The sequence below is a fragment of the Chelonoidis abingdonii genome, chromosome 5, assembly GCF_003597395.2.
Source record: "Chelonoidis abingdonii isolate Lonesome George chromosome 5, CheloAbing_2.0, whole genome shotgun sequence".
NCBI lineage: Eukaryota > Metazoa > Chordata > Testudines > Testudinidae > Chelonoidis > Chelonoidis abingdonii.
In genome coordinates, this window is record NC_133773.1 from 47071296 (window position 1) to 47091104 (window position 19809).

The 19809-nt window shown below is 40.8% G+C and overlaps 1 protein-coding gene across 6 annotated transcripts in view; it reads right to left on the reverse strand.

Moving 5' to 3' along the window:
• Positions 1-19809, reverse strand: part of SCLT1 (sodium channel and clathrin linker 1) — a 109157-nt gene that overhangs the window by 26768 nt on the left and 62580 nt on the right. The window contains exon 19 of one of the 6 annotated variants that reach the window (XM_032776482.2): positions 12457-15785. The exons of 4 other annotated variants lie outside the window; for them this stretch is intronic. In XM_032776482.2, the coding sequence (XP_032632373.1) occupies positions 15659-15785 (127 nt within the window). In that variant the 3' untranslated portion in view covers positions 12457-15658. Of the gene's footprint in view, positions 1-12456; positions 15786-18251; positions 18481-19809 lie in introns of those variants that run through there. One more of the 6 variants, XM_032776481.2, reaches the window with a different exon arrangement.

A 19809-nucleotide genomic window follows, 5' to 3' on the forward strand; every position in this document is an offset into this window, starting at 1 on the left:
CTCTTCTGTTCAATTTAGTAAGTACTAGTTAGAAAGGCGGTTTAGTCTTTTGATTGTTTTTTTTATTTGCAAATGTGCATTTTGTTGGAAAGATTGTTATCTCTGTTGCAACTTGTATTTGTGCTGGGGGGAGGATTCTCCCTGGTGTCTATAAGCTGAAAGACCCTGTAACATTTTTCATCTTGATTTTACAGAGACAATTTTTACTTTTTTCTTTCTTTTATTAAAAGCTTTTCTTTTTAAGAACCTGATCGATTTTTTGGTTATCTTGTGTAATACCCAAGGGGAGGGAGTCTGCACTCACCAGGAAATTGGTGGGAGGAAGGAGAGAAGGGGGGGGGTAAGCCTGATTTCTCTCTGTGTTAAGATTACTGTCTCTCTCTAAGGGAGAGTCTGGGAGGGGGATAGAAAACGGGGGAGGTGAATTTCCTCTCTGTTTTAAGATTCAAGGAGTTGAATCACAGGGATCCCCCAATGTTACCCAGGGAGGGGAGAATCTGGGAGGAAGAAAGGAGGGGGGAATGGTTTATTTCCCTTTGTTGTGAGACCCAAGGGGTTTTGGGTCTTGGGGTCCCCAGGGAAGGGTTTGGGGGCCAGAAAGTGCCCCAAAACACTATATTTTTGGGTAGTGGTAGCTCTATCATTTCTAAGCGAGTAATTAAGCTTAGGGGAGTTCATGCTGGTACCCCGTCTTTTGGATGCTAAGGTTCAGAGTAGGGGTTCATACCATGACACCCCTTACCATAGTTTGTGAATTTATGTAATAGATGATCACTACTCACTGATGAAAGCTTAAAAAAAAAAAAAGAAAAGCAACTCTCCACCTTATTTGTTGAAACATAACAGATCTGTTCTCTCAGCCAGTTAGATTTCAATGCAGATAGCTACAGTAATGCAATGCTAAAGTTACAAATGTAATCACATAACTAAGAATCTCACAGCAACTTGTCCTCATATTATATTTTTTCATATTGAGACTGCTAAATGCATGTGTCAATATGTACAGTATGTGTACCACTAGAATTTTTTTCATTGTAAAAGTCACATTTTTCAGTCAGTTTCATGCAATTTTAAAATAAATTCCTTTTTATAAAGAAAAAGACAGCTTGTGCTTAATGATGCTAGCATTAAATGGCTCGTTAGCTTTGTAGATAAAAATCTCATTCAAAAGAAAAAAGTTTAGAGATAAATATTATTGCTCTTGCTCAGGTTGAATAATACCTTTACTCTGCAATCATCTATGGATTTCAGTATGATTACTGGCAGACTAAGGCCTGGTCTACACTACGAGTTTAAGTCGAATTTAGTAGTGTTAAATCAAATTACGGAGCTCAGACAAGCATACCAGAAAGCCAAAGAAGCAAACGGATGCTCTGGGGCACAGCCACTAACATGCCGCTTCTACGCTGAGCTGCATGCAGTTCTGGGGGGGTCACCACCACTACCCCACCCCTGACTGTGGATTCCAAGGAGAGGGTACTCTCAGCCATGACTAAGGATTTTGTGGACAGAGATGATGAGGAGGAGGAGGAGGAGGACGAGCTTCCAGAGAGCACACAGCACACCGTTCTCCCCAACAGCCAGGATCTTTTTCTCGGCCTGACTGAAATAGCCTACTGACCCTCCCAAGGCCGTATCCCAGACCATGAAGCCAGAGAAGGGACCTCTGGTGGGTGTACCTTTGTAAGTATAAGACATGGCTTAAAAGCAAGCGTTATTTTAATGATTAATTTGCCCTGAGGACTTGGGATGCATTCGTGGCCAGTACAGCTACTGGAAAAGTCTGTTAATGTGTCTGGGGATGGAGCGGAAATCCTCCAGGGACAGCTCCATGAAGCTCTCCTGGAGGTACTCCAAAAGCCTTTGCAGAAGGTTTCTGGGGAGGGCAGCCTTATTCCGTCCTCTATGGTAGGAGACTTTACTACATCATGCTAGTAGCAAGTAATCTGGTATCACTGAATGACAATGCCTGGCAGTGTACGGTCCTGGTGTTTGTTGGCATTCAAGCACATCCATTCTTTATCTTGCTGTGTTATCCTCAGGAAAGTGATATTGTTCATTGTAACCTGGTTGAAATAGGGGAATTTAATTAAGAGGACATTCAGAGGTGGCCATTTCTACTGGGCTGTTTGTCTGTGGCTGAAAAGAAATTCTCCCCACTGTTAGCCAAGCCCGTTTTTAAATGATATTGACTTTATATCCTTTGCAAGCAAGCTGTGATCGAAGGAGGGAGGGTGGGTGGCTTACAGGGAATGAGTCAATCAAGGGGGCATGTTTTCATCAAGGAGAAACAAACAGAACTGTCACACTGTAGCCTGCCCAGTCAAGAAACTGGTTTTCAAAGCTTCTCTGATGCACAGTGCTTCCTGGTATGCTCTTCTAATCGGTCTGGTATCTGGCTGTGTGTAATCAGCGGCCAGGCGATTTGCCTCAACCTCCCACCCCGCCACAGATGTCTTCCCCTTACTCTCACAGATATTGTGGAGCACACAGCATGCAGGAATAACAATGGGAATATTGGTTTGACTGAAGTCTGAGTAAGTCAGTAACTTGCACCAGCTTCCCTTTAAACGTCCACATGCACGTTCTACTATCATTCTGCACTTGCTCAACCTATAGTTGAACAGCTCCTGACTACTGTCCAGGCTGCCTGTGTATGGCTTCATGAGCCAAGGCATTAAGGGGTAGGCTGGGTCCCCAAGGATAACTATAGGTATGTCAACATCCCCAAAAGTTATTTTCTGGTTTGGGAAGCAAATCCCTTGCTGCAGCCGTTTAAACAGACTAGCATTTCTGAAGACGCGAGTATCATGAACCCTTCCCAGCCATCCCACGTTGATGCTGGTGAAACGTCCCTTGTGATCCACCAGTGCTTGCAGCACCATTGAAAAGTACCCCTTGTGGTTTATGTACTGGCCACCCTGGTGGTCCGGTACCAAGATAGGGATATGGGTTCCATCTATTGCCCCACCACAATTAGGGAATCCCACTGCAGCAAACCCATCTTCTATGACCTGCACATTTCCCAGAGTCACTACCTTTGGTAGCAGCAGCTCAGTGATTGCTTTGGCTACTTGTATCTCAGCAGCCCTCACAGTAGATTTGCCCACTGCAAATTGATCCGCAGCTGACCGGTAGCTGTTTAGCATTGCAAGCTTCCATGGGGCTATCACCACTCACTTGTGAACTGTGAGGGCTGCTCTCATCTTGGTATTTTGGCGCTTCAGGGCAGGGGAAAGCAAGTCACAAAATTCCATGAAAGTGTCCTTATGCATGCGAACACTAAACGCTAAAAGATGAAGCTCCAGAACTTCACTAAAACTGACTACAACTAACTATGTACAGATGTAAGAAAAAGACAACCATTGAGAAAGCTTGCCAAAACATGGAGCAGTTCCAACGACTGTTACAAGCAGTAAGGAGGAACTGAGGGACGTGGAGTTTGTTGGGTGTTTTATACAAGCACTATAGTCGCACGGCAGCAGAGGGCACTCGAGCCGCCCTGACCGGTACCACTAAGGGAAACATTTCTGGTGACTGTTACCAGGGTGCGCACACACGTGGAGTGGAATGCACAGGTACAATCACTCAAAAAATCAAGAACAGCTGCACAGACTATTACAAGTCTGGTGAGACAAACGCAAATAAAGAGTTAAATATTTATGACCGATAAGAGGACATAACATTAGTCTACAAATATCTGAAGGGTGAAAATAGGGGAGGGACAAGGAACCATTCTGGATAGAAAAGGGCAAAATTACTATGAGAAAATGAATGAAATTAAGACAAGGAAAATTAGCCTGAATTTCAGAAAAAACTTGCTAAGAATCAATGACAATTAAACTGTGGAACTGTCCTCTCAGGTAGAAGATGGAAACTCCATTACCTGGAGTATTTAAAATTAGACTGGACAATTCAATAGTAAATGTACAGAAGACAACCATTCTGCACTGGAAAGGGGGTGGACGAGGTGACCTAACAGCTCTACACACATACTTAACTTTACTCATGTGAGTAGTCCCACTGACTTCATAGGACTAATACATGAGTAACATTAAACAGGCATGTATTTGCGGTATCTGCCCCAAATATCTATAATTCTCCAACTAGTTTTAATCACAAATTACAAAATGGTTAGATTAAATTTATTTCTACAAAAAAAAAAAGTCAAGAATTCTACTGTGGGACTTGATTAAAAGCAATGTTTTCTCCAGTGTTGTGACATCACTGGCATTTTGTTTTTGTAGCTATTTAAAAAAAAACAAAAAAAAACAAAAAAAAACACTTAGGTAATTTACCCTTTAGTAGTAGCTGATGGATCATGAAAAACAAAAAAATACAGTTAGAAACTATCTTAAAATCACACAGCTGTTATTTTCTGTTCTTTCCTGATTCTTTATTACTAGAGTAATTGTCTGGAAACAGAATCTTTATTACATTTTCTGGTTCTTCTGCTTATTCTTCACCTGAAGTCATGATTTTGTCTTTTTGACATAATTATCACTGCAGAAATAATTGTGTGTCATGTCACAAATAGAGGACTGGGATTTAAAAGTGAGGCATGTGGAGTTCCTGTTTCATGCAAATGTCCTAAGCAATAAAACCAAAAGGAAAGAGAATTACTGGAAATTAGCAGAACTGTCTGTAAACGTTAACATTTTCAGGAGATGAAACTGGGTCTTTATCCTGAGTAATGGATCTAAGTCTATTTATACCATACTGTTTATTATGCACAGATTCAAATAATATATTTGTAAAAAGATAAAGGCAATTAAAGCCCTTGGTGCGGGGAGTCAAGGTTTTCTGTTGCCAGCTATAGACACAAAAATAAAGTAGCATTTACCACCAGCAGCTCTAAACCACTGGTGCTAACTGGTAAGAAAGGAACACCCCCCACTGAAAATCAATCAATCGAGGACTACTGCTTTCAATTCCTCAGGAAGCTGTCTGACTATTCCTTGCTTATTAGAAGGAATGATCAGAATGACTGCACACTTTTCACTCATGCAAGCTAGACTGAAATTCAACTTTTGGGGACTGGAAAAGTGACATATGTGGTATAATCAGAGTAGTGTAACCTTCTTTGCAGATAAATCTTGGTGAGATTTGGCTTAAGCATTCAGTTAAAAGTAAACTGAACATCTTAGTTTGGTTCTAATAATTTATTCATGTCATAAAACTACCTATCTTTAAACAACATGCAGTTTTTGCTTGAGAGAGACTTGGACAAGATACAGAGCCAGTCTCTTATTCTTGGCCCCAAACCTAGCTTAATTCTTTATAAGCCCTAAAATATAGTACATTTATCTCCAACTTAAAATTCATAATATCACCATTATTTCCAGCTAGAGTAATGTATATTACATAGTGTTAAAACTGAACTGAATTTTATAGATAATGAAATTCTTTGCTCTGAAGCGCTTACAAATGTTTTAATAAATGTAAATATTGTATGTTTTTTCACCTTGTGACTGTTGATGTGGAAAGCAGTAGCCTTCAAAATGTTATAGCTTTGAAAGTTCCCACTAACTGACACACTGGAAGCATGTCTCCAGAGTGAGAATCATATAATTTGTATTACTGGAAAATGGTTGTTCCATTTCTTTTCATGATTTAACAGTCACACTTTTTCATTCTCTTTCACAATCAGTTTATAAATATAGCGAATGCTTATTACATATTGCAAAGTTCACTGCATTTTGAGTTTGCTTTATTATACTTCAATTATAGTTATCCAAATGCATCTATAAACTGAAGCTCGTCAGAATTACACTACTGTGCATTTTGCCGAACCATTTTGCCTTTTTAAAGTAATAAAAAGACCAAAAATGGCCATAAGATATTGCCAAGCATAATGTTTTTATCTGGAAGCATGACCTTTGTTGTAAGAAGCACTGACCTTCTTAGTTTCCTCCAAGATGGACTTTTGGCATTAGTATATTGAAACAGTCCTAGCTCCTTGCTCTCATTCTGGGCCAAGGTGAAACCCAATATCATTAATCTTCTTTTAAGAAGTGTATAGTCTCTTTAGATGATCTCTGCTTGCTAATTTACATCATATCATAAATGAGACCATACCCTGTTCTTATTGAATTCAGTCTATATATATTCACAATGCTATCCTCTAATTTATAAGTGCTTTGCCACAAACCCAAGTTGAGCTTTGAATCACAGTGATGATCATGAGCTCAGATTGAGCTGAATCCTGAGCATTTGAGAAATCCTGGATCATTTTTCATTGAGGTATAAAAATATACTTGCCAAATAATATGTATTTATATAATTTCTTTCACTGAAATAACCAACCTGAGAAGGTAGCTAGTATTATTTTAAAATAGTCTCACTTGGTTTTTCACTTTCAAATTCCAAATCCTATTTTTTGTCCATATAGCTTACTTTTTAAGTTAGGAAATGAAGTAGCAACAGTAACGCTAAAAAGTTGGATTTGTTCTATATAGTGAGAACACTGTGGACTGAAAAAAGGATAAACAAGTGACACTGAAGCAACGGAAAATTAAATAGCTGCTGCTGGGAAATAAGAGGAGAAACTGAAATATTTCAGATACCTGGAAAGGAGAGACTGAAATCACAGAGAAAATTCTGCAACGAACATTGCCAGGATTCAAGGCAAAGGAATGGTATAGGAAACTCAACCATTAGCAAATGGGTCAGTGAAGATAAACATTGTAAAATAGTGAGCTTTGGTGAACTGGGGTATAGAAAGGCTATAGAACAGTATGTTTTTGTAAAGAAGGTTGTGAATTAATGAGAAAAACAAACTTACCGAACAGTATATAGCACATTAAAAAGAAATCATTTAACTTTTTATAAGAAAATTCGATTCAATGCCACCATTAACATGATCTTTTTATTCTCATATATATAACTGAGCCTCAAACGTCAAACACTAATTTCTCGAAGTGCCAAGATATAGCTCAGACTATCCTCAAAACACAGTGAATATCTGCTAGGAAATACTGCTAAATGTAGAGTGTTTTCAATTCAGTAACTGGTTTATAAAAATCCAAATGGATCTGCAGCTATCTGCATGGAGGATCACAATGCTGCTGATCTATCAGATGCTGAGATTAAATTGAAATATGTTTTAAAAGCTATTTAAAGAAGAATGTTAAGGTTTGTGTAACGTCAAGGAAACCTAACTTTGTACCAGGTGGCATGTAGCCCTTAAAATACACCTCTACCCAGATATAACGTGACCCGATATAACACGAATTCGGATACAATGCGGTCAAGCAGTGCTCTGGGCGAGTGGGGCTGCGCACTCCAGCAGATCAAAGCAAGTTCGATATAACGTGGTTTCACCTATAACGCGGTAAGATTTTTTGGCTCCCAAGGACAGCGTTATATCAGGGTAGAGGTGTTATGTTGAGAGCTGAGTGCAAATCAGCCACAAACTTGGACCTCAATCCAAAGCTCACTAAAGTCAATCCTACCATTAACTTCAGTGGGCTTTAGACTTGGCCCTGGTTACTATGCTAAAGGTTAGCTAGAATGAGTTTCATCACAAAGGAGTGCTGCAATGCCACTATACTTAAGGGTGGTATTGATTTTCTATTGTATGCCTTCTTTCGGAAGCTTCTCCACTACGTTATTTTACTTTTAGATGAATCAACAGTAATATTTCTTAATTCATGGCAAAGACAGACATTTTGTCTCTCTTTTTTAAAAAAAGTATTTGGAATCTGTTAGATGCTAATGTGGGTGAGGACCTTAAAGTTCTGTTGGAGAAGGGAGAAGGCAAGCTGCTATTCCTTAGGGGCAGTGAGTGAGTTTGTGTGTTTTTTGTTTTGTTTTCAGTTTGCACAGGCTGGTAGGGGGCAGTGTACTGTGAGAGATGCAGAGTCCTGATTAGGCGATGAGGTTTGCCTGATTAGGGCACCTATAAAGACAGCCAAGCAGCCAGCTAGCAGCACAAAAGCAGCAAACGGAGCTGAAAACACGACAGATACAGAGGAGCCAGTGGTAATGACCCAAAGAATGGAAGAGACAATGAAGATGATCAGATGTGAAAGCTGTGGATTATCCTGGAGTAGGTATCTGAAAAGAGCTTTGTATGTACGAAGTGCCACCTGATAGAAGAACATCTGAGGGGTGGAGACGCAGATGAAAACTATGATTGCGTTTCAAAGAGGATTCAAGCAGATGATAGAGGGAAGGTGAGAGGACGCTGAAGAGAAGAGTCAAGACTTGCAGAGGCAAGCTGGACTGAAGAACTCTGAGGGGAGACTGCTGGGTGAGGAAAGTGGCCAGTGGAAGCACATGACTATAAGAACCAAGCAGAGGAAAAGACTGAAGAGTGAAGAACTAGAGCTCAGGAACAGGTTTGCTGAGCTAGAGAATGAAGAAAGGGCACAGCAGGTAGTAAGTGAAGTGGGGATGGCTAGAAAGGAGGGAAGAGTGGCTACACCTATAAGAAGAGAGGAAGAGTCAATGGAGATACCCAGAGTTTGGAACCCCATCAGGACAGTATGACTTGCAGAAGATTGCAAGGGAGAACAAAAGACAAGAGGACTTGCAGTCAGAAAGAACAGAAGGTAGGCCAGAGAATCACATCAACACCAGGTCTATGTGACTGGTGACTCCCAATTACGAAGAACAGACAAGTTTATCACAAGAGCTGATCCGTAGAACAAAAGGGTGTGCTGCCTGCCAGGACCTAAGATACAGGATCAGGACCTGAGGCTGAAGAGGATCCTAATGGGAGCAGAAAAGAATCCACCGATTGTCTTTCATGTGGGAACAAATGATACAGCTAGATTCTTGCTAGAATGCATCAAAGGAGACTATGCCAGGCTGGGGAAGACGCTTAAAGAAATGGAGGCTCAGGTAGAATCCCACTGAAGATCACTTGAGCCTCCATTTCTTTAAGTGTCTTCCCAGCCTGGCATAGGAACTAGAACTACCAGTGCAGGAAGTGAAACCAGATATTATAGAGATAACAAACATGGTGGAAAAACAGTCATGACTGTAGTACAGGTATTGAAGGGAATGTGCTATTCAGTGAAGACAGAAATAAAGGTAAAGGTGGTGGAGTACCATTGCATATGAACGATGAAGTAGACTGTAAAGAAATTAGAAGCAATGGAATGGATAAGACAGACTCTGTTTGGGTCAAATCACTTTGGGGAAGACAGCTACCAGAGGTTCCCCTGGTATAGTGCTTGGGTATACTACAGATAGGGTGAACAGATGTCCCGATTTTATAGGGACAGTCCCAATTTTTGGGTCTCTCTCTTATATAGGCTCCTATTACCCTAAACCCCCTGTTCTGATTTTTCACACTTGCTGTCTGGTCACCCTAACTATGGACCCCCTAGAATCAAATATGGATATGGATATGGAGAGAGAGAAAGAGCTCCTTAATTTTTTTTAACGAAATAAATTCTACTGGAAAATACGTGATTATGGAAGGCTTTAATTTCCCAGATATAGATTTGAAGACAAATGCTACTATTAATGATAGGGCCCAAATTTTCTGGATGAGATAGCGGACAGATTTTTTTTTCATCAAATAGCTGCTGAACCAACAAGAGATGATGTCACCTTAGATTTGCTTTTGGTGAATAGTGAAGATCTCATAGAATAACTGGTTGTAGAGGACAATCTTGGTTCGAGTGATCATGATATCATTAAGTTTAAACTAGGGTTGTCAAGCGATTAAAAAATTAATTGTGATTAATTGCACTGTTAAATGATAACAGAATACCATTTATTTGAATATTTGTGGATGTTTTCTACAATTTTCAAATATACTGATTTCAATTAAAATATAAAATACAAAGTGTAGTGCTCACTTTATTTTTGATTACAAGTATTTGCACTATAAAAAAAAACAGTATTTTTCAATTCACCTAATACAAGTACTACTGTAGTGCAATCTCTTTATCAGGAAAGTAGAACTTACAAATGTAGACTTATGTACAAAAAATAAAAAAATAAAAAACAAACAAACAATGTAAAATTTTAGAGCCTGTAAGTCCACTCAGTCCTACTTCTTGTTCAGCCAATCACTCAGACAAACAAGTTTGTTTACATTTGAAGGAGATAATGCTGCCTGCTTCTTGTTCACAATGTCTCCTGAAAGTGAGAACAGGTGTCGTAGACAGCGTTGCAAGATATTTACGTGCTAGATGCGCTAAAGATTGATATATCCTTTCATGCTTCAACCACCATTCTAGGGGCATGCGTTCATGCTGATGACGGGTTCTGGTTGATGATAATCCAAAGCAGTGCGGACTGACGCATGTTAATTTTTATGATTGAGTTAGACGACACCAGCAGAAGGCTGATTTTCTTTTTTTGGTGGTTCAGGTTCTGTAGTTTCCGCATTGAAGTGTTGTTGTTTTAAGACTTCTGAAAGCATGCGCCACACCTCGTCCCTCTGAGATTTTGAAAGGCACTTCAGAGTCTTAAACCTTGCTGTAGTTATCTTTAGAAATCTCACATCGGTGCCTTCTTTGCATTTTGTGAAATCTGCAGTGAAAGTGTTCTTAAGATGAACTACTTGTGCTGGGTCATCATCCAAGACTGCTATAACATGAAATGTATGGCAGAATGCAGGTAAAACAGAGCAGAGGACATACAATTTTCCCCCAAGGAGTTCAGTCACAAATTTCATTAACATATTTTTTTAATGAGCATCATCAACATGGAAGCATGACCTCTGGAATGATGGCTGAAGCATGAAGGGGGATATCAGTGTTTAGCATATTTGGCACGTAAATACCTTGCAATGCAGGCTATAAAAATGCCACGCTCTCACTTTCTGGTGACATTGTAAATAAGAAGAGGGCAGCATTATCGCCTGCAAATGTAAATAAACTTGTTTGTCTTAGCGATTGGCTGAACAAGAACTAAGACTGGATGAACTTGTAGTTTTACATTGTTTTGTTTTTGAGTGCAGTTATGTAACAAAAATAATTTACATTTGTAAGTTGCAGTTTCATGACAAAGATAGGATTACAGTACTTGTATGAAGTGAACTGCAAAATATATCTTATTAATTTTACAGTGCAAATATTTGTAATAAAAAATAATATACACTGATTTCAATTACAACACAGAATAGCCAATCTGTGACTATTAGCAGCAAATTTCTCCAATAGCCCGTTATGGGACACTAGATGGGGAGGGCTCAGAGTTACTACAGAGAATTCTTTCCCAGGTATCTGTGTGGCGGGTCTTTGCCAAATGCTCAGGGTCTAAATGATCACCATATTTGGGTACATCTATACTAACTTCTGGACAGCGTTTGATGTATCTATGATTGATGCCTGTGCTCCACTTCGGCAGGAGGAGTAAGCAGAGTCGACGGGGGAGCTGCAGGGGTTGACTTGCTGCTGTGAGGATGGCTAGGTAAGTCAAACAAAGATACACAACTTCTGCTAAAGTTGAAGTATCTTAGTTCGAACCCTCTGCTAGTGTAGCCAAGGCCTTTGGGGTTGGGAAGAAATCCCCCTCTCCCATGTCAGACTGGCAGAGATCCTGTTTTTTTGTTGTTTTTTTTGCCTTCCTCTGTAGCATAGGGCATAGATCACTTCCAGGTTTAAACTAGGGTAAAGGGCAAATACTCTGCAACTTGAAGTCTTTAAATCACAATTTGAGGACTTCAGAAACTCAGCCAGAGGTTATGGGTCTATTATAGGATAAGGTGTCGGAGGTCAGACTAGATGATCATGATGGTCTCTTCTGATCTTAAAGTCTATGAATCTATGATTCTATAAATAGTGAAATTAAATTTTCATATAAATTGCATTTCATACTACATGCCTTGGTATGGTAGCCACAGAATGTCTAAAATATTTAAAATAGCACATACAAAAAATAGGTACAATAATTTAATTTATGGGTATTTTTAAGGTTCTTGTCAATGTAGTATCAGAGCACCAATTGTATTGATATAGTGCAATTCCTCATTAAATCTATATTCTAAGTCAAACTTATTTGGGAGGAGGAACGGGGGACCAAAGAATTCATTAGTTTCCATTTTTACTGTATTTAGATCATGGTGGACAAACTGATTATTTCATTTTCTGAGGAGGGCTAATATTATATATTTATAAGCACTAACCATGAAGTCACCTCCAAAAGGTGACACTTCTTGCTGTCAGACTTAGTGCAGAATATCTGCTACAGTGACAGAGGAACTCCACATGGCTTGTGTATAGATTTACAGCTTTTAATATGGAAAGAATTGAAGTTTTTTCTCCCTTTTCTGAACATTAAGGCAGTACTGTCTGATGAAATAGCTATTATACTAGTAAATAGCATGTTAAATCTTTGCAGGACATCACCAGATGACACCACAAAGACAATCTCTCACATATAAACAGGAACATTTTCAAAGTGGGATTCATATTTTTCATGAAGGTTCAAAGACCACAACAGACATGACAAAAACAGTTTGTTATATCCCATGTCAGCAGTTGATGAAGCTAAATCAAAGACTGAAGATTCTGACCCATTACAGCAATATTTTAACATTTCTGTCCTACTCATAACTTTGAAAGGGAAAGTGGCTATTTTCACAGATAAAGCATTCTGGGAAGAGTGAAATTAATTTTTATTCTTAAACAGGAAGGTGTGTACAATAAAGTCCAACATCAGCCAGGATGACCTATGATGCTGGATTGAGAAGAACATTTTGATTAGTTTCTTTGTTCTTGGACTTTTTTTCCCCTGTCTCTTTCAGCTCACATGTTGCTTTAGCTGACTGAATGGCTAATGCTCGGATGATACAACATGCATTTACAGGGAGTAAACACCAGATTATATTAGTTTATTCACACAAATGCAATGGTTTAAAATTATCTTTCTGTAAAACACTACAAAACAAGTTTTCTCCACTACTCAAATATTTACAATAGATGATAGAACGTATCAGCAAGAATCAACTAATTACACACAGTCAGCTGCACAAATAAGTTAATGCATACAAACTTGGAAGACAAGATGTATTGTTCATTACACCTCACGTAAGAGCTGTGTGTTTTGATGTTTTTTTTCCTGAAGTGAAACAAGATTCTCTTCCTCTCACAAAAAAAACTGAAATCTTTCCAAAATACTGTATATGGTGGGTTTAAAAGAGTACATAAAGCTTACTTACCCCTGGATAGCTATCCTAAAAATCAAATTATTTAGATCAGCATTCAGCCTACTATCTCTGGAGGGCTAATTCTATGTGAAAAGTTTTTGGCAACACAAAATCCTGTAGTTGTAGCAACAACAACAATTTTACTCTCAAGAATCACCGCAAGTCTTCTATACGGATTGTGGAAGTTGCTTCATTTCCTAAACTTTAGCAACTCTCTAGAAGTATCTGTTCTCATTAACAGGTCATCTAAGATGAAATTTAAAATTCAGTGCTGTAAATCTGACCATGTGGTGATGTTTCATAGCATTAATAAGGGGCACAATCTTGCTTCAATTCAAGTCAATGGGAGTTTCGACAGTGGTTTAAATGGGAGAAGACTCAAGATGATCAGCCATACTCTTGGAAGATAATGATTAATGTTAGGTGGTGAACATCTTCAATTGAAACTATGTCCACCATTTAAGCAGGATGCTTTTGAAAAATTCAAATTTCACTGAAGTTTAAAGTCACAGTAAGGTATTTTCAAAACGCACATCCTAGATGCGTAAAGAGACAATGTCATCTAAGAGAAAAAAAAATCACACTGCTATCTAAAATATTTTACCCACTAAGATTATTATAACAAAGATAAGGGAGAAAAATCTAACCCACTCTGTAGGGTATAAATAACTACTCAGGTGCAGGGCAATGGAGACTCAGGGCTAAAATATAAATGTCGCTTCAGTTTCTATAGTGTATGATACTATTGGTCGTTCACTACATAGCTGAAGCCCTGAAACACAATAAATAAACAAGTACATTTTTAGTGTGTCTTGTTCCCTCCTCTCATTAGCCAATTTATATCTCTTCTCTTCTTGTCAAAACCAGGCACAAATCCTGTTCTATCCATCATCCTCTCTCTCCTGCTTCTCAACAATTCTCTTACCACCAACACATTGCTCTCCTCCTTAATGTACAATATTTGGCCAATAACCTTTCCCTTCTGCTGTCTTCCTTCCACATCCATTACATACTCTGATTCTTACTTGACCTTCGACTGCTTATTGGCCAGTCTCCAAAGCCTTCTCTATTCCCAGCTATCTCAGATTCAATTCCTACTAAGTACAGCAGGAAAAAGTTAACTTAGCTCCTGTTAAACATAGCTTTGAAACAGAGTTATGCTGCCAAACATTGCCAGTGTTAATGCGGGTCAGAGACGGCTTTACTGTACTTTACACAAACTATTGGTGTTTACACGAAGACAAGTTTGCCGCCTTCTATAGAAAAAGAAACAAACAGTATGTGTGTTAGCAGCAATGTATAGTTATTGTAGGACACAAACTTCTGAGGTTATTTTCCCTGTTCTAGCTGGAGACCTGGGCTCAGCTCCAACTCAGACTAAGAGCATTCTGTTTCTGACAGCTAGAAAACGTTGAATGATATTTACAAACAAAAAAGTTATGCTTCACCAGTTATCTACTACAAGAAGAACATCAGGAGCATTATGGTTCATTTTAGAACATGTATTATATGTGACGAGTCTGTTGGTTAATCCGAAGTTTAAAAAACCAAGCTTGTGAACTTTTAATGTTTCCTTTTCAACGAACTGTTAAACGAAAATGTTTTAAATTTCCCAATATCTGTAAGAGCAAAAATCGTTCCTTTTTTTAAATTGACATTTGAAATGTTTGTCTTCCTAATAAAGAATCACATTAGCTTATGTGTAAACTTGAGTACATCTTGCATTTCAGAAAATGAATATAGCTATAAAAATGACATTTTAACTCTCTCACATTAGTGTACATGCATACAAAACAATTCTTTTGCTGATGTAAAAAATGAATGCACTTTATCCACATTGAAAACACTGCCTAGTATATTTTGTTTTATGTCTATGTTATTAGGATTGACTGCATGCAGTAATACACAATAACTAAAGAGCGCTATTCAAACATTCTCTACTTGTGGCATGTTTTTTTTAATATTTAAATTTAATAAACCTGTCTTTGGGGATGAAAACACCACAAGCTGAAGAATAAGACCGGGATAAATGGAGACAGTCCGATATGTTTGTTTGCTGAACTGATCAATTCACTTGTCATTTTTATCTAAAGTAACATGAGTAGGCACTTGAGTGTGAGGTGAAGAGCTTAGGAGTTCAAGCTGTATCTGGAGCTCAAATACCATGCTTTGTAAGTATCCTGATGCCGACTGTTGCCATCAGCCGGCGCTGGTAAAGTTGGGATAACAGTATCATTTGGGAAAGAGGAGGAAATCACTCCCAGAACCAATGGATCTGGTTCATCTTCACCTTCTGTATACTCCAACGAGGCTGGTTGGTCTTGGCAAGGACATGGTAAGTAAGGTTCATGTTTTGATTCTGGGTGCCTAGCACATGAATCCTAAGGGATCCAATACAGCTTGTATGACGAGGACCTCTTGACACGGTACCATCTGTCTCTTGGAAAGTTACATCTTGTCAGAGGATGGAACTCTGATCTCTTAGGGCTTCTGTCTGGGCCTCTTTCTTTATGAGACGGTAGAGGCTCTTCTGGAGAGACTGACTCACTGGAATAAAAAAACTGGATCCTGAACTACTGACGGGTCCAGTAAGGTACTGAGGCTTGCGGGTGGGAGAGGAGAGCAGCGCCCTGTCCTTGGAATAGCTTCTTTCTCCAGAGTAACTATGTTTCTGAATAAAGACAAAATGAGAAGAAGGGAAAGGAGGATAGGGAAGAGTAAAAATGTCATCTGTAGTTCTCAGATTGCCCCAGGGTACGAGGCAGGTCAGTTGGTAGAGCTGTCGGATCTAATGCTTCCCTGACCACAATGGAAAACTGATCTGTCTAGGGCCGTGACAATATTAGCCCAAAGTGTAATCTCTATGTCAAAGGGAGTGGCAGTGGACGTGTCTCTTGGTTTGCATGTCAGAACCAGTACCAGAGCTGACAGACCCATGTGCCTTTGTACACTTTTTCCTGCTGAGGTTTCTTCCAACTTTGAAGAAGTCAGGGAGAATCTCTTTTCTTTGGAGCAGCTTTGGAAAAAGTTATGCTCATGAGAAATCTTCTCCTTAGGCTTGGAAGTCTTAGTCTTGACTTCTGAGCTCATGCTCGGAGGGGCACTACCCTTTAACTGAGGCCAATATATCAGGGGACTTCCTGACCCAGATCTGATTGGGGTCTCATGTCTTCCTCCATCAGATATTTTATGTCTCAGCTCTCAACCCTCAAGTTCTGGGAGGAAAGGAGCAGCAAATACTGTACTTAGCCGAGATGTGAACCCTGGGTAGGACAATGGCAGCACTGGTGTTTGTCACTCACTGAAAAGGAGAGGGGGCAGGAAATGCAATGCTTGTATCCTAGAACTCTAGGCATAAACCTATCTTCCCAGGGAAAATAACGAAGTTAAGACTTAGCCAGTACTTAAGACTAAAAGAGTAAAAAAATACAAAAAACTTATTTACAATATATTTACGGACTGAAGCAGTCAAAGGAAGAAACTGTGGACACTGAACATTCTGACTCAGGCCATGAAGCAGCAGAAGGAACTGGAAAGGTGCCGGTGTGCATTTTCAGTTATACCCTCAATTCAGAGCACAAGGAGAACAACTATGTATGTACAGACCAATGAATACTGTTTGCTAAATCTCTCTGAACTCAGGCGCACAGTACGCACCACATGCCCACAGTTGGAATACACATAGGGACCATCACTCGAAGAAGAGGTTACTCACCTTGTGCAGTAACTGAGGTTCCTCGAGATGTGTGTCCCTGTGGATGCTCCACGTTAGAAGTTTGTGCGCATCTGCGCTCATAGTCGGAGATTTTAGTAGCAGTGCTGGTTGGGCCACATATGCGGGGTCCATGCCTCGGGCTGCTGCAGGTAGTTAACCGACGCTGTGCGACCAACCCCCACTCAGTTCGTTCTCTACCGCAGAGATTAATAAGGAAACAGAAATAGAGGGGAGGGGGAGGGCAGTGGAGCACCCACAGGGGCACACATTTTGAAGAACCTCAATTACTGCACAAGGTGAGTAACCTTCTCTTCTTCTTCGAATGCTGTTCCTGTGAGTGCTCCATTTTAGGTGACTTCAGAGCAGTGCCCGCCAATGGAAGGAGGGGCTTCGGAGTTGAAGTTGTAACCTCCAATAGCAGACAGCATCCAAAGGAGGTATCAGATATTGCCTGTTGCTCTAAGGCATAGTGCTGTCTAAAAGTATGGGCTGAGGGCTAGGCAGCAACTCTACAAATGTCCATGATAGGTACATTGTGCAGGGAAGCCATGCAGTCTGATAAGGCTTAGTGGGATGTGAGCGAATCCCCATGAGGGATTGGCAGTCGCACTGATGATAGAGTTTTGTGCAATTATGGATCTACGTAGCAAGTCTTTGTTTAGAGATGGTGCTCCTTTTGGAGCATTCAGTGATGGAGAGAAACAGTCTGGGTGATTTATGGGATGGTTTAGTCCTGTCTATATAAGAAGCCAATGCCCTCCAAACATCAAAATTATGGAGTGTGTAATGTGTTCTATCTGTGTGGGGTTTAGGGGTGTAGTCAGATGGAGGCTTTATCCTTAAAGACGACCATGTATGGAGGTTCTGACATGAAAGCCCACAGTGCTCCCACATGTCTGACAGATGTCATTGTCACAAGAAATGCTACTTTCACAGAACAGTGTAGCAGTGATTATGTTGTCCTGGGTTCACATGGGGAACCGGTGATGATTCGAAGGACCAGGTTCAGGTCCCTACCATGGTGTGGTAGGCTCACGTAGTTCAGGGTAGGCATTATTGAGTCCTCTGAGGAAACATTGGGTCAGTAGATGGGTAAAGATGGGATGGCAATCCATCTTGGGTGGAATGCTGTGATGGTAGGTAGACAGACCTTTATAGTTCATGGATAGGTCTGACTGTTTGAGTTCTAATAGATAACGCAGTATAGAGGGTAATGTCTTTGGAATGGAAGTCATCCGTTTTAGTTGGCACAAGGCCTAAACTTGTCTCCCCTTCAGGGTGTATGGACAATAATTCATTTCTGTTCAGCTGTGTAACTATATTTTATACCTCCTCTGAACAGGTCAGCTCAGGTTCCGTGAACCGTGGAGGAGCCATGCTCTGAGATAGAGTTTCTGTGGATGCAGGACCTGGCCTGAGTCCTGGGACACCAGATGAGACAGACATGGGAGTGCGATTCATGAATGCATGGTCATGCTGAGGGGGTAAGGATACCATGGTTTGACAAGATCATAATAATAGAATTACTGTGGCCCATCCGGCCTGATCTTGTGGATCACTCGGTTCAAGAGAGGAATAGGAGCGAAGGCATAGAGAAGGGGAGTGTTTCACTCGAGGAGGAATGCATTGCCTAATGACTGCACACTGAGACCTGCAACGGAACAAAAATGAGGGTGTTTGGTATTTTGTGCAGTTAATAAAAAGGTCTACTGAGGGGAACCCCCAGTGTTGAAATACACGCAGGAGTACTGTGTGGTTGAGCTCCCTCTGCGGTCCTGAGAAATTTGTCTGCTGAGGGTATCTGCTGTGGTGGTGTGGATATTGTGTCTGATGCACCATCGTCAGGGTTTTATGGCTTGCACACGGAGGTACTGTGAGTGTGCTTCCCCCATGTCTGTGTATATATTACATACAAGCTAAGGCTTCAAATAGCCTTGTCCTTGATGCGTGACAGGAATTGGGAGCAAGTGTTGTGGACAGCTTGAAGATCCAATAGGTTTATATGTCCAAGGGATTTCATAGGGGACCAGCAGCCCTATATAGAATGTGGGTGCAGGTGTGCTCTGCATCCCAGGACTGAGGCATTTGTGGTCTGCATACGTTGGTCAGTTTTGCCCACCAGAGAAGGGGGTCCTTTATTTTGCCCGATATAGTGAGGTGCTTGTTTATGCTGTGTCTCGGTGGAACAAAGATGATACATAGTCTTCCTTGTAGGCAACAGATGTTTAATCTGGTGTGTCTGAGAGCAAATGCTGTGGCTGCCATGTGATCAAGGAGTTGGGGGCAAGTCCTGGCAGATAGCTGTGGGCTATTTCATGCAGTGGGTATGAGGCTAGGGTGACCAGACAGCAAATGTGAAAAATCGGGACAAGTGGTGGGGGGATAATAGGAGCCTATATAAGAAAAAGACCCAAAAATCAGGATGGTCCCTATAAAATCGGGACACCTGGTCACCCTATATGAGGCTGGTATCTCAGTAGTGAGGCTATAGCCTCAACAGAGTTGAGTTGGGCCTCAGTGAAGTCCAGCTCTTGCACTGTTGTTAGAGTGAACTGGCTGGTATTTATTAGGAAGCCCAGATTCATGAAGAGGCTTACCAACTCTTCAGTGGCTTGCAATGCTGTCTGCTGGGTTGATGCTTTTAGCAGGCAGTCGCTTAGTATATAGCAGGCCTGCACAACATGCGGCCCACGGAGCCTCACTGTGCAGCTCGCGGGGGGATTCTAAATCCCTCGCACACTGTGCTCTGCGGGCAGGGCAGAGCCCTTTGAATCCCACCCATGGCTGGGAATGAAACGGCTCTGGGCTGCCCGCAGCGACGGGGAGCCCAGAGCCCTTTAAATCCCAGCCGCCGCTGGGAATCAAACGGCTCTGGGCGGTCTGCAGAGATTCCCAGTGGCGGCTGGGATTTAAAGGGCTCAGGGCTCCCCACGCTGCAGGCACCCCAGAGACCTTTGAATCCCGGCCGCGGCTCCGGCGG